This window comes from Somniosus microcephalus, chromosome 18, assembly GCF_052327205.1.
Source record: "Somniosus microcephalus isolate GS21.2 chromosome 18, FLI_Smic_1.0, whole genome shotgun sequence".
Classification (NCBI taxonomy): domain Eukaryota; kingdom Metazoa; phylum Chordata; class Chondrichthyes; order Squaliformes; family Somniosidae; genus Somniosus; species Somniosus microcephalus.
In genome coordinates, this window is record NC_141004.1 from 67,240,762 (window position 1) to 67,253,093 (window position 12,332).

The 12,332-nt window shown below is 49.7% G+C and overlaps 1 protein-coding gene across 1 annotated transcript in view; it reads left to right on the forward strand.

The window, feature by feature from the left end:
• The window catches only part of dennd2c (DENN/MADD domain containing 2C), a gene marked incomplete at its 5' end in the record, with an annotated part of 71,865 nt that overhangs the window by 45,170 nt on the left and 14,363 nt on the right, over positions 1 to 12,332 (forward strand). The window contains 4 exons of the mRNA XM_086011800.1: positions 4,264 to 4,412; positions 5,629 to 5,806; positions 7,597 to 7,638; positions 11,776 to 11,887. Coding sequence (XP_085867926.1) covers positions 4,264 to 4,412; positions 5,629 to 5,806; positions 7,597 to 7,638; positions 11,776 to 11,887 — 481 coding nt within the window. The remainder of the gene's footprint in view (positions 1 to 4,263; positions 4,413 to 5,628; positions 5,807 to 7,596; positions 7,639 to 11,775; positions 11,888 to 12,332) is intronic.

Consider the following 12,332-nt stretch of genomic DNA (forward strand, 5'->3'; position numbering starts at 1 on the left):
GGGGGGGGGGGCGGGGCTGTGGGGAGAGGGTGCGGTGGGGAGAGGACAGCCGGGGCTGTGGGGGGAGGGGAGGCCGGGGCTGTGGGGGGAGGGGAGCTGTGGGGGTAGGGAGGCCGGGGCTGTGGAGGGGGGGGGGAGGGGGGCCGGGGCTTGGGGGGTGTGAGGGAGGGGAAGCTGTGGGGTGTAGGGAGGCCGGGGTGTGGGGGAGGGGTGCCTGTGGAGGAGCCGGGGCGAGGGGGGGAGGGGCGGCTGTGGGGGGTGGGGAGGACGGGGCTGTGGAGGGGTGTGGGAGAGGGAGGGGCTGTGGGGTGGGTGTGGGGAGAGGGGGACTGGGGGCTGAGGGGGGGTGTCGGGGGCGGGTGGGGGTGTGGGGTGGGAGGGGGCTGGGTGGCTGGGTGGTGTGGGGTGGGGGGGGGGGGCTGTGGGGGGAGGGGGGGCCGGGTCTGTGACCGCACGGGGAAGCTCTTGTGAAGAATATCTGCCTGACCACCATTCCCAGATCAGACTAAGCGATCTTCGTTAATGTTTAATTCCAATTTTTGGTGGAAAATCGGCTGTTTTTCCTTCACATCCCAGCCCTCTGATGCCTGTTAGTTTCTCTCTCACTCGGCCTTTTTCTCTGTCTTTTAGTTTGTAATTTTCTTCTGAGATGCAGTTCCGGAGTTGCATCCTCAGCACTCGTGTCTTGATCACATTGAGTTACCTGGGTGCCGCCATATAGAGCGGGCTCCCACTTTTCCCATCATGTGTAAGCACTGAGCACTCTCGGCAAGCTACAGAGTGAAGCTCCCTCTCCTCTGCCCCAATTGCTGAATCTCAGTCTAAGAAGAACACGCCCTGCCTGTACTAGTTTGGTAATTTTCCACTTGCCTGACCCGCCATCCTGTGGCCTCTAAGTCAGATTGCCAATTTATTGCAGAAATGTAGGCAGCCTTGCCCATTAGTCCCTGAATTGAAACTGCCTCAAATCCATTTTCCTTGGGTTCTTCCCAGTTGGGAAAGAGTTGCCCTCTTCTCCCACGGGTCCTTCTGCTAGATCCCAGAGGAAAAGGGAACCACTGCACCACCTGGTACAATGCCCCTTATCACCAATGTTTACACATATTTATTTTTTATATTGCAGCAAGGCTTCAGTGACTAAAGTTAACTGAGCATGTCCCGACATCATCGGAGTAGGATATTCAGTCCCTCAAGCCTGTTCTACCATTCAGTTAGATCAGGGCTGATCTATATCTCAACTCCATTTTCCCGCCTTGGCTCCCTATCCATTAATAGTTGTGCTGGTAAAGTTGCTAATGTTGTTCTTTTGAAGGTGGCAGGACAAGACGATAAGGCTGTTTTTTTTTTTAAAGCATACAGGATCCTGGGCTTTATAAATAGAGGAGGAAAAGGAGCAAGGACGTTCTGCTAAACTTTTATAAATCACTGGTTAGACCTCCGCTGGATGTCGAGGCCTTGGAGAGGGTGCAGAGGAGCTTTACTAGAATGGTCCAGGGGTGAGGGACTTCAGTTATGTGGAGAGACTGGAGAAGCTGGGATTGTTCTCCTTAGAGTAGAGAAGATTGAGGGGAGATTTAATAAAGTTGTTCAAAATGATGAGGGGTTGTGATAGCGTAAATAAGGAGAAACTGTTTCCACTGATGGGTGGGTCAGCAACCAGAGGACACACAATTAAGAGAATTGGCAAAAGAACTAGGGGGAGATGAGAATTCTTTACCCAGCGAGCTGTTGTGATCGGGAATGTGCTGCCTGAAAGGTTGATGGAAGCAGATTCAATAGTAACTTTCAATAGGGGATTGGATTTATCGTTGAAAAGGAAAAATTTGCCGTGCTGTGGAGAAAGAGCAGGTGAATGTGACTAATTGGAGAGCTCTTTCAAAGAGCCAGCACAGGCACGATGGGCCGAATGGTCTCCTTCGTGTGTTAGGATTCTATCTCGCGTAGTTAAAACAGTGAAGGCAGGATTATGGAAAAACTAAAACTCTCCTTTATACAAAGAGAGCTGTAACTAAGATGTTGGGACCTGTGGACCTGTTCCATCTTGAAAGAGTGAAGGAGACTATAGCGGCACATTGCTGTGACCCACTACCTTCCCAGCCAGTGTGTCCTACAGGGGCACACATGATGTACTCTCTGTCACCGTGACAACACAGAAGGGGCTTAAGAGCAGTTCAATGAAGAGTATGTAATCACAGGCAGTAACAGAGACTATTAAAATTCAAATAATTTTTAATTACTCTTGAGAAGGGATCATGATTTGTTATACAGTATTAACATTTCTGAAACTCGACCGATTCCTCCTCCTAAATGGCAGCTTCTAATTTTAATCTGCAGCGGGAGACCATCTATCTGTAGAGACCACCTGGAATCCGGCTCATGGCAAGTCTCACTGTCTAATTGCACTTTCAGGAATATTATTAATGGGCTGACTGTCTCCCAGAGACCTGCTCGTGCTGATCTGGGACCCATGTGCCTCTTACGGCTGTCATCTCCATGGAAACCGCTGTAATGAGCGCACACTGTTTACTGGAAAGAGAGTTGGATTTGAGGAATTCTCTCAGATTATTTTGTTCCCAATGAAACTGCCCAAACCCACCGAGGAAGTTATTTTCACATCTGTGTAGACTTTATGGAGAAATGAGCAGCATCCCGCACACAAACCTCTGCTTAAAGTATCTGACCTGATGGCTCCATGCACACTCTGTCCTGTCCTGTCCTGGGCTGAGGCTGGCAGTCCTGCCCTAAGCCCCATCTAATTGCACACAACCTCTATTTAGAACAATATGGTACCACTGCGAGTTACTGTTGCTGTTTACCACTGTCAGTTACCAGTACTACTTCCTGTTGGTGGTTACCATTGTCAGTTATGGTTACTGTTGCTGGTTACCACTCAGTTATCACCACTAGTTACTACAGCCAGTTACTCCAGTGTAGTGCTGAGGGAGGGCTGCACTGTCGGAGGTTCCGTCTTTCGAATGAGACGTTAAACCGAGGCCCCGTCTGCGCTCGGTTGAATTTAAAAGATCCCATGGCACTATTTCGAAGAAGAGCAGGAGAGTTCTCCCCAGTGCCCAGGCCAATATTTATCCCTCAATCAACATCACTAAAACAGATTATCTGGTCATTATCACATTGCTGTTTGTGGGAGCTTGCTGTGCGCAAATTGGCTGCTGCATTTCTTACATTACAACAGTGACTACACTTCAAAAAGTACTTCATTGGCTGTAAAGCACTTTGGGACGTCCTGCGGTCGTGAAAGGCGCTATAGAAATACAAGTCTTTCGTTAGAGTGTAGGATGAGGCGTTGTGCTCAAGCTGTATAGTGCTCTGCTCAGGCAGCACCTCGAGCACTGTGTTCAAGCCTGGTGACCGAGGTACAAGTGAACAGGCGTGTCCTGGGAGTGCTCTGCTCAGGCAGCACCTCGAGCACTGTGTTCAAGCCTGGTGACCGAGGTACAAGTGAACAGGCGCGTGCTGGGAGTGCTCTGCTCAGGCAGCACCTCGAGCACTGTGTTCAAGCCTGGTGACCGAGGTACAAGTGAACAGGCGTGTCCTGGAAGTGCTCTGCTCAGGCAGCACCTCGAGCACTGTGTTCAAGCCTGGTGACCGAGGTACAAGTGAACAGGCGCGTGCTGGGAGTGCTCTGCTCAGGCAGCACCTCGAGCACCGTGTTCAAGCCTGGTGACCGAGGTACAAGTGAACAGGTGCGTCCTGGGAGTGCTCTGCTCAGGCAGCACCTCGAGCACTGTGTTCAAGCCTGGTGACCGAGGTACAAGTGAACAAGGGAGCTGCACAGAGAAAGGGCCACGAGGCTGCTGCTCAGTATCTGAACGCTGAAAAACTTGGACTCTTCAGCCTTGAAAGGAGGCATCCGAGAGGGACGTATAGAGATCTATGATAGTCAGTGGAATAGGAAAAGTTAATCCTGAGTCACTAATTCAAGTGAAATCACAACTGCAGGACCAGGAGACATTGGGACAACTGGGAAAAGGCAAGTGCAGGATTCATGTCAAAGGGTAGGGTACTGGGGGCAATGACTCTGAACTCGTCCAACCGACCGTCAGATGCTGTAATGGAGGGGCCATAGATTTCTATGTAAGGATGAGCTTGATCGGCCAAACAGTCTGTTCCCCCCCACCTGTAATTATCGTTGTGTTGTGACCACTGCCAGTTACCATTACTAATGATTGCTATTGCTAGTTACTGCTGCCAGTTAAGCTGTATTGAACTGCCACACATTGACACCAGGCTGATCTCCCTCAGGTGATTGAGCTCTGTAGGCCCACGGATTCGAGACTGGAACACGTCGACTTTGAATGTCTCTTCGGCTGCTTGAACGTCCGGCATGTGATTCATGTGTTTGCCTCTCTCCTCCTGGAACGGAGAGTGATCTTCATTGCAGACAAGCTCAGGTAAGGAAGTTAAATCAGGGCTGTACACGTCACGTGATGGTAATACATATGATTACTTAGGATATACGGCACAGAAACAGGCCATTCGGCCCAACCAGTCCATGCCGGTGTTTATGCTCCACGCGAGCCTCTTCCCGTCTTTCCTCATCTAAATCTATCAGCGTAACCCTCTATTCCCTTCTCCCTCATATGCTTGTCCAGCCTCCCCTTAAATGCATTTATACCATTCACTTCAACCACTCCCTGTGGTGGTGATTCCACATTCTCACCACTCTTTGGGTAAAGAAGTTTCTTCTGAATTCCCTATTGGATAACAACGGCGTTATAAACTAGGGGCCATATATATAAGATAGTCACTAATAAATCCAGTAGAGAATTCAGGAGAAACTTCTTTACCCAGAGAGTGGTGAGAATGTGAACTCGCTACCACAGGGAGTGGATGAGGTGACGAGCAGAGATGCATTTAAGCGGAAGCGTGATAAACACGAGGGAGAAAGGAATAGAAGGTTATGCTTAGTGTTTGATGAAGTAAAGTGGGAGGAGGCTCGTGTGGAGCATAAGCTCTGGCATAGACCAGTTGGGCCGAATGGCCTGTTTCTGTGCTGTAAATCCTATATGTTGGGCCTGTCCTGTGTGGGCACTGTATAGTAATGTGTTGGCATCATCCAGTGCCAATGCCCCATTGGAACATGGAGTAATAACCTTGTGCCGCTGCCTTGCTGAGATTCCAACTGTTTCCTTGTCGAATTTAAATGTTATTCATTACTTTTATTTCTCTCCCGTGACCCTCGTGACCGGTCTTGACCTCTACCCCAGCCCCACCTGGGCTAACCATCTTTATGTCTGAGTTTTGAACAAAGAAAGTTTAAATTTGCCGACGGAGTTGCTAATGTTCTGATCTTACCTCTAAGCTTTCCAGTGATTCAGTTAACACAACATTCTGCATTAATATCCTCGCTATTGTAATTGAATCCATCCTCTGGCTGACGGTGAGCAGTGTGCCACAACACGTCCATACGTCTGGGACTGTACCTCCAATATTGTAACGGTCTTGTGTTTAGCATGTGCCGTCTCACACTTCCTGTAACCCCTCCCCATTTTCTGCACCATTTTCCCTGCCACATTTCTCTGTCACTCTGAATCAGTCACATTTATTGTAATTAATCCCCCAGTTCACTGAGGGGTGGATTCACACTGTCTTCCTCTTGTTTTCCAGCACCCTCTCTAAATGTGGGCATGCAGCTGTGGCCATGCTGTACCCATTCACCTGGCAGCACACCTACATCCCCGTGCTTCCGGCTGTCATGATCGATATCGCTTGTTCTCCCACTCCCTTCCTTATCGGAATTCTTTCAAACTCGGTGCCTCTGCTGAATGACCTGCCCATCGAGGAGGTGAGACCTTTGCAAACCATCATGAGGTGCCAATCTCCAAAGATATAATTTGAGTCTAATTTTAGTGTGAGTTCAATAATTAGGTGTTAAAATAATTGGGTCCAGAGAGTGCCTTCGAGGGCAGATTGTGTGCAGTCAGTCTGTGAGTCTCCGAGAGCAGGTTGTGTGCAGTCAGTCTGTGAGTGAGTCTCCGAGGGCAGGTTGTGTGCAGTCTGTGAGTGAGTCTCCGAGGGCAGGTTGTGTGCAGTCAGTCTGTGAGTCTCCGAGGGCAGGTTGTGAGCAGTCTGTGAGTGAGTCTCCGAGGGCAGGTTGTGAGCAGTCAGTCTGTGAGTGAGTCTCCGAGGGCAGGTTGTGTGCAGTCAGTCTGTGAGTGAGTCTCCGAGGGCAGGTTGTGTGCAGTCAGTCTGTGAGTGAGTCTCCGAGGGCAGGTTGTGTGCAGTCAGTCTGTGAGTGAGTCTCCGAGGGCAGGTTGTGTGCAGTCTGTGAGTGAGTCTCCGAGGGCAGGTTGTGTGCAGTCAGTCTGTGAGTCTCCGAGGGCAGGTTGTGAGCAGTCTGTGAGTGAGTCTCCGAGGGCAGGTTGTGAGCAGTCAATCTGTGAGTGAGTCTCCGAGGGCAGGTTGTGTGCAGTCAGTCTGTGAGTGAGTCTCCGAGGGCAGGTTGTGTGCAGTCAGTCTGTGAGTGAGTCTCCGAGGGCAGGTTGTGAGCAGTCAGTCTGTGAGTGAGTCTCCGAGGGCAGGTTGTGTGCAGTCAGTCTGTGAGTGAGTCTCCGAGGGCAGGTTGTGTGCAGTCAGTCTGTGAGTGAGTCTCCGAGGGCAGTAGAGGGATATTCTCCTCATCCTAATCATCAGTCGGTTGGATGAAAAGTTCCTCTGTAGATCTGACGAGTGAGGAGTAGAGAGTCTGGGGTACGGAGGCTGCACTGACCACAGTCGCCGTGTGCTGCAGGGACCGTAACATCCAGCTATGTGCTTGGTTTGGATTTGATTTGATTCCGGAGCTGGTTTTCCTCAGTCCCTCTTGGTAATTTTCCAATGTTTTGCCTCAATGCCAAGATCTCAATGTGCAATGAGCTCAGTAAATCCATCGTTGCCACTATTGTTTGTTAGAGAGAGCTCCTGTCAGTAACTCGGGTGTCCGCTGTGGATCAGTGGGTAGCCTCTGAGTCCGAAGGTTGTGGGTTCGAGCCCCACTCCACAGACTTGAGCACCTAATCCAGGCTGACACTCCAGGACAGCGCTGAGGGAGTGCCGCACTGTCGGAGATGCTGTCTTTTCAGATGAGATGTTAAACCGAGGCCCCGTCTGTCCTCTCAGGTGGACGTAAAAGATCCCAAGGCACTATTTAGAAGAAGAGCAAGAGAGTTTTCCCCGGTGTCCTGGCCAATATTAACCCTTCAACCAATATCACTAAAAAAAAAGATTATCTGGTCATTATCACATTGCTGTTTGTGGGACCTTGCTGTGTGCAAATTGGCTGCCGCGCTTCCTACATTACAACAGTGACTACACTTCAAAAGTACTTCATTGGCTGTAAAGTGCTTTGGGATGTCCTGAGATGGTGAAAGGCGCTATATAAATGCAAGTTCTTTCACTTTGCTGTGGCATGAAGCTGGGTCTGACGCACGGTCACTTGTAACGAGGGCTCGGCAGTTTAATGCACGGCCCAGTGTGGTACTGAGACATGCAGACCCAGGAGGGCCCAGGTTTGAGTTTGCGCTGTGCCAGTATAAAGTGGGATAGTCCTGGAACAATGTAACTCACTGGCTGCCTATTGTTGCGTCTGTTTTCCAGGTGCTGGTTGTCGACCTGTGTGCAGACAAGTTCTTACGGCAGGTGAGTACAGTGCTGCCTCCGTGTGTGAAAACTGGCCTGTGTCAGGCAGGGGCAGCTCCCCCACTTTATTAATATCGATATATACTTCATCGTCGCTGGGTCAAAATCCTGGAACTCCCTCCCTAACAGCACTGTGGGAGCACCTTCACCACACGGACTGCAACGGTTCAAGGCGGCGGCTCACCACCACCTTCTCGAGGGCAATTAGGGATGGGGAATAAATGCTGGCCTTGCCAGCGACACCCATCACCCGAGAATGAATACATGTTTAGAAGAGTCTCATCTCCCTTTATTTAGAATGGTTTTTATTTGGGGTTTAGCACGGTGTTGTGTTAATGTTACATTACTAGAGCTATGAAGGCTGCAAATCTGCGGTGCTGTTGCCGCTGCCTTGTTGGAAGCGATGTGTTGTGCAGTGCGGAGCTGTTGATGTGCTGTCTCCCTCCCTCCTCACCACAGAAGGGAACAGCACATTCCCGGTCAAATAGACTCCAGACAGTGAGCACCAGGCCCAGGGCACGCGAGTCGTTTCATAAGAACATAAGAAATAGGAGCAGGAGTAGGTCAATCGGCCCCTCGAGCCTGCACCGCCATTCAATAAGATCATGGCTGATCTGATCCTAACCGCCAATCCACTATCACAGAACCATCTCCTGAATCTAACAGAATTAGACACACGAAATAGGAGCAGGATCAGGCTACACGGCCCCTGGGCCCGCTCCGCTACTCACAGGACCATGATCGATCCGAACCTAGACTCATGTCCAAATTCCTGCCCGCTCCCCGTAACCCTTTATTCCCTTTACTTCTAGGAAACTGTCTCTTTCTGTTTTAAATTTATGTAATGATGTAGCTTCTACAGCTTTTTGGGGCAGCATATTCCATGGACCTACCACCCTGAGTGAAGTAGTTCCTCCTCATCTCAGTTTTGAAAGAGCAGCCCCTTATTCTAAGACTATGCCCCCTAGTTCTAGTTTCACCCATCATCGGGAACATCCTCCCCGCATCCACCCGATCCAACCCCTTCACAATCTTATATGTTTCAATAAGATCGCCTCTCATTCTTCTGAACTCCAATGAGTAGAGTCCCAATCTACTCAACCTCTCCTCATATGTCCATCCCCTCATCCCCGGGATTAACCGAGTGAACCTTCTTTGTACTGACTCGAGAGCAAGTATGTCCTTTCTTAAGTATGGACACCAAAACTGTACGCAGTATTCCAGGTGCGGTCTCACCAATACCTTGTACAACTGAAGCAATACCTCCCTATTTTTATATTCTATCCCCCTAGCAATGAAAACCAACATTCGATTGGCCGCCTTAATCACTTGCTGCACCTGCATACTAATCATTGGCTCAGACTGAGGGTGGGGGAAGGGTATGCTGATCCACCCCCCCTCTCGCAATCACAGAGCCTCTGATAGGGGTGGGGGGCGGTGGGGAATCTGCTTTCTGAGCTTCATCTCGTACCGCAGGGCGAGTCTACCTTCCTGGGACTGATGGCAAAGAAACAACTGAGGATATTGTAAATAAACGGTTTTCATTTTTCCTTAAATCCGCAGCTGACTGCTGCGTCATTTTAATTCAGTACCGTGTGTGGCCAGTCCAAATACATTGCCCCCATTACAAATCCGCTCCCTGGCACTGAACTGAGCTGTTTAAAAATGGGAGGGGCAGCTTCACAGCTGAGTCCAAAACCTGTCCCTCCCACACATGTCCACACACACACACGCTCACACATGCTCACACTCGCGCGCACACACACGTATGTGTACACACTCACCCACCTGCATGCACGCGTACACACTCACTCATGCACTCACGAACGCACGCACTCCCTCACACGTACACATACAAGCACGTGCCCATCCACACGCACTCTCACACATACACCTAAGTGCACACACTTTCCTTCGGAGGCTCCCTCGATACTGAGCAGGAGCTCGGGCTGATTCCTCGTCTCCTGGTGGCTCCAGTGCAATCATCGTGCCACACTGTGACTTTGGCTGAGATTAGTTAACACGCCAAAGGCCTGGAATGGATCCTGGGACTTTCCTGATCGTTTGGCTCAGTGCCATGCTGGGTGGTGCAGTTCCCCAGCGTTGTCCAGGCAGCCTGTCCGTTCTTATATTTTTTAAATTCGGGGTTGTATTTGGTAATTGGGGGGGGGGGGGGGGGTCGTGCTGAGATAAATTAGGCTGTAGGACAGAACACAGCAGAACGGTCTGGGAATGGTTCAGTTATGTTACTGGACTAGTAATCCATGGACTAATGATCCGGAGACGTGAGTTCAAATCCCACCACGGCAGCTGGGGAATTTAAATTCAATTAATTAAATGAATCTGGAATAAAGAACTAGTATCAGTAATGGTGACCATGAAACTACCGGATTGTTGTTAAAAACCCATCTGGTTCACTAATGCCCTTTAGGGAAAGAAATCTGCTGTCCTTACCTGGTCTGGCCTATATGTGACTCCAGACCCACAGCAATGTGGTTGACTCTTAACTGAACTGTCTGAGCAAGTCACTCAGTTGTACCAAACTGCTATGGACAACTATAAGGATAAAACCGGACGGTCCACCTGTCTTCAACTTAGGCACTGTGGGATTACCTTCGCCACACGGACTGCAGCGGTTCAAGAAGGCGGTTCAAGGGTAATTGGGGATGGGCAATAAATGCGATGCCCACATCCCGTGATAGAATTTTAAAAAAAGAATCGGGTGGGAAAAGTGAACAAGAATCGGAGAGATATTTGAGGGAGTGGATGATTGGGAGGTATTGGTTGTGGGGTTTCCAGCTGAACTGCAGAGTCTTCCCAGCCCTGTACTTCCCCCTATGTTGCTCCCTGATAATTTTGAAGTTTATTGTTTTGTGACGTTTCCTGATTATTTAAAGGGGAACTGTTGACCTCACTGGGGTCAGAGATTATCCTGTCTCATTCCTGTCACGATAACAGACCAGTGTAACAATGTATTTCAAAGCAGTTTACGCTGTTGCTTTATGTATGTTTACCAAAACACGTCAGTGAAGACAAGTGACTGTGTGGTGTGGATATTATGTACAGTTTGTAAGTTAGTGGTAACATTCCTGAAATATTTTCACATCAGTCCATCCCCATGTGAAGACCACAGGCCTCGCTGCTAAAATGTGGAGCCTGTGGCCCCCTCTGGTGGCATAGACTAGTCATTGCGATTCACCACATGCAAGACTGAGCCGAGTTTTCACACTGTGATTATTTGCACATTGTCTTCTGCGTCCAGTGCATGCACACCATATGGGGGCGGAGCCTAAACACCGCCCACCCCCACTGGAACCGCGCATGCGCACCGGTGGTTCTAAACGTGCATGCGCCTGGCTGCAGGACTGTAGCCTGCGGCCTCAACCACGCTTCCCTCGGCTCCCCGTGGAGAAGGTCAGGGGATCGGGGAGGAGCGGGGAAGAGAGAGGAGAGGGGATCAGAAGGGGGAGAGAGGAGCTCGGAGGGGGGAGGGAGAGAAGGCCAGGAACTCTAGGGAGTGGGGTGGTTAGAGCATAGCGAGAACAGTGGGGATGGAGGGAAAACATGATCCAGTCTAAAGGAGGGGGTAATGAGCGAGAGAACGTGATCCAGATTGGAAGATAGATCACGTTCTCCGCCCTCCGTTAGATGTAGATCACGTTCTTCCATTCGGATGAATTAATCAATCCCTTCTCACACACTGAGCAGGTGAATGTCCTCCCCCCAGTGTGAACTCGCTGGTGTCAGAAGGTTGGATACACACTCGCACCCCACACTCCGAATTAAAGAATTTTTATCACTTCCAGAAGGAAAAATATCAAAACTCCAAAGGAGTAACTAATCCACTAATTAGAGTAGAACATCTTTTATTTTACCAGCCAAGGACAACTATAATTACAATTGCAGAACACTAGATAACAGAGGATGTTCACAAAGCTAACTACACTTCCATTTTCTGTAGGCTGCCTGATAAGACTAGATCAAATTACACATTGCAGACAAACTGTTGGGTGTGTCTGTTCCTCAAGGGGACCAATCAGAAATCTTGGCCAACCCACTAGTGTTGCAAATAAACGCTGCCTATTTTTCACGGCCCATGTTTTTCACAGGCTCTTCTCCTGATTTTTGCCCCCCTAGATGGACGATGAAGATTCCATTCTTCCGCACAAGCTACAAGCCGCACTGGAGCAGATCCTCGAGCAAAGAAATGAAATGCTTGCTGTGGAGGATGAAATGGATGGTGGAGATGGTGAGTAGGAGGAAGCTGTAACTTGCACTCACTGTGACTGCCTTACTCAGTGCATCATATCTTGTGATGACAACGACTGAGGAAAAACAGGAGCCTGTCGAACCTCAGCACGGGAGTGGGAAACGGGTGGGCAATTGGCAACAGAGACTCTAGAAATCCATTTTTATCACACTCTTGTCTTTTCTCCCCCTTTTATTGATGATGTGACTTCAAATGGCTTTACCAGTCCTCTGGTCTGACTGGCTGGTGGGAGATACACAATGTATTTGGAGAGTTCTCCCTCTGGCTGTTCTCTAAGACCCACCCCACCCCCCTCACCGACGGCATGGGCTTGGTAGACACCAGGAACTCCATGTTGTAAAAGCTCAATGGTGTGACACATTCAGGCTCCAGGCAGCCTGGCATAAGAACATAGGAAGTTTTAGGAACTGGAAAAGACCTTTAA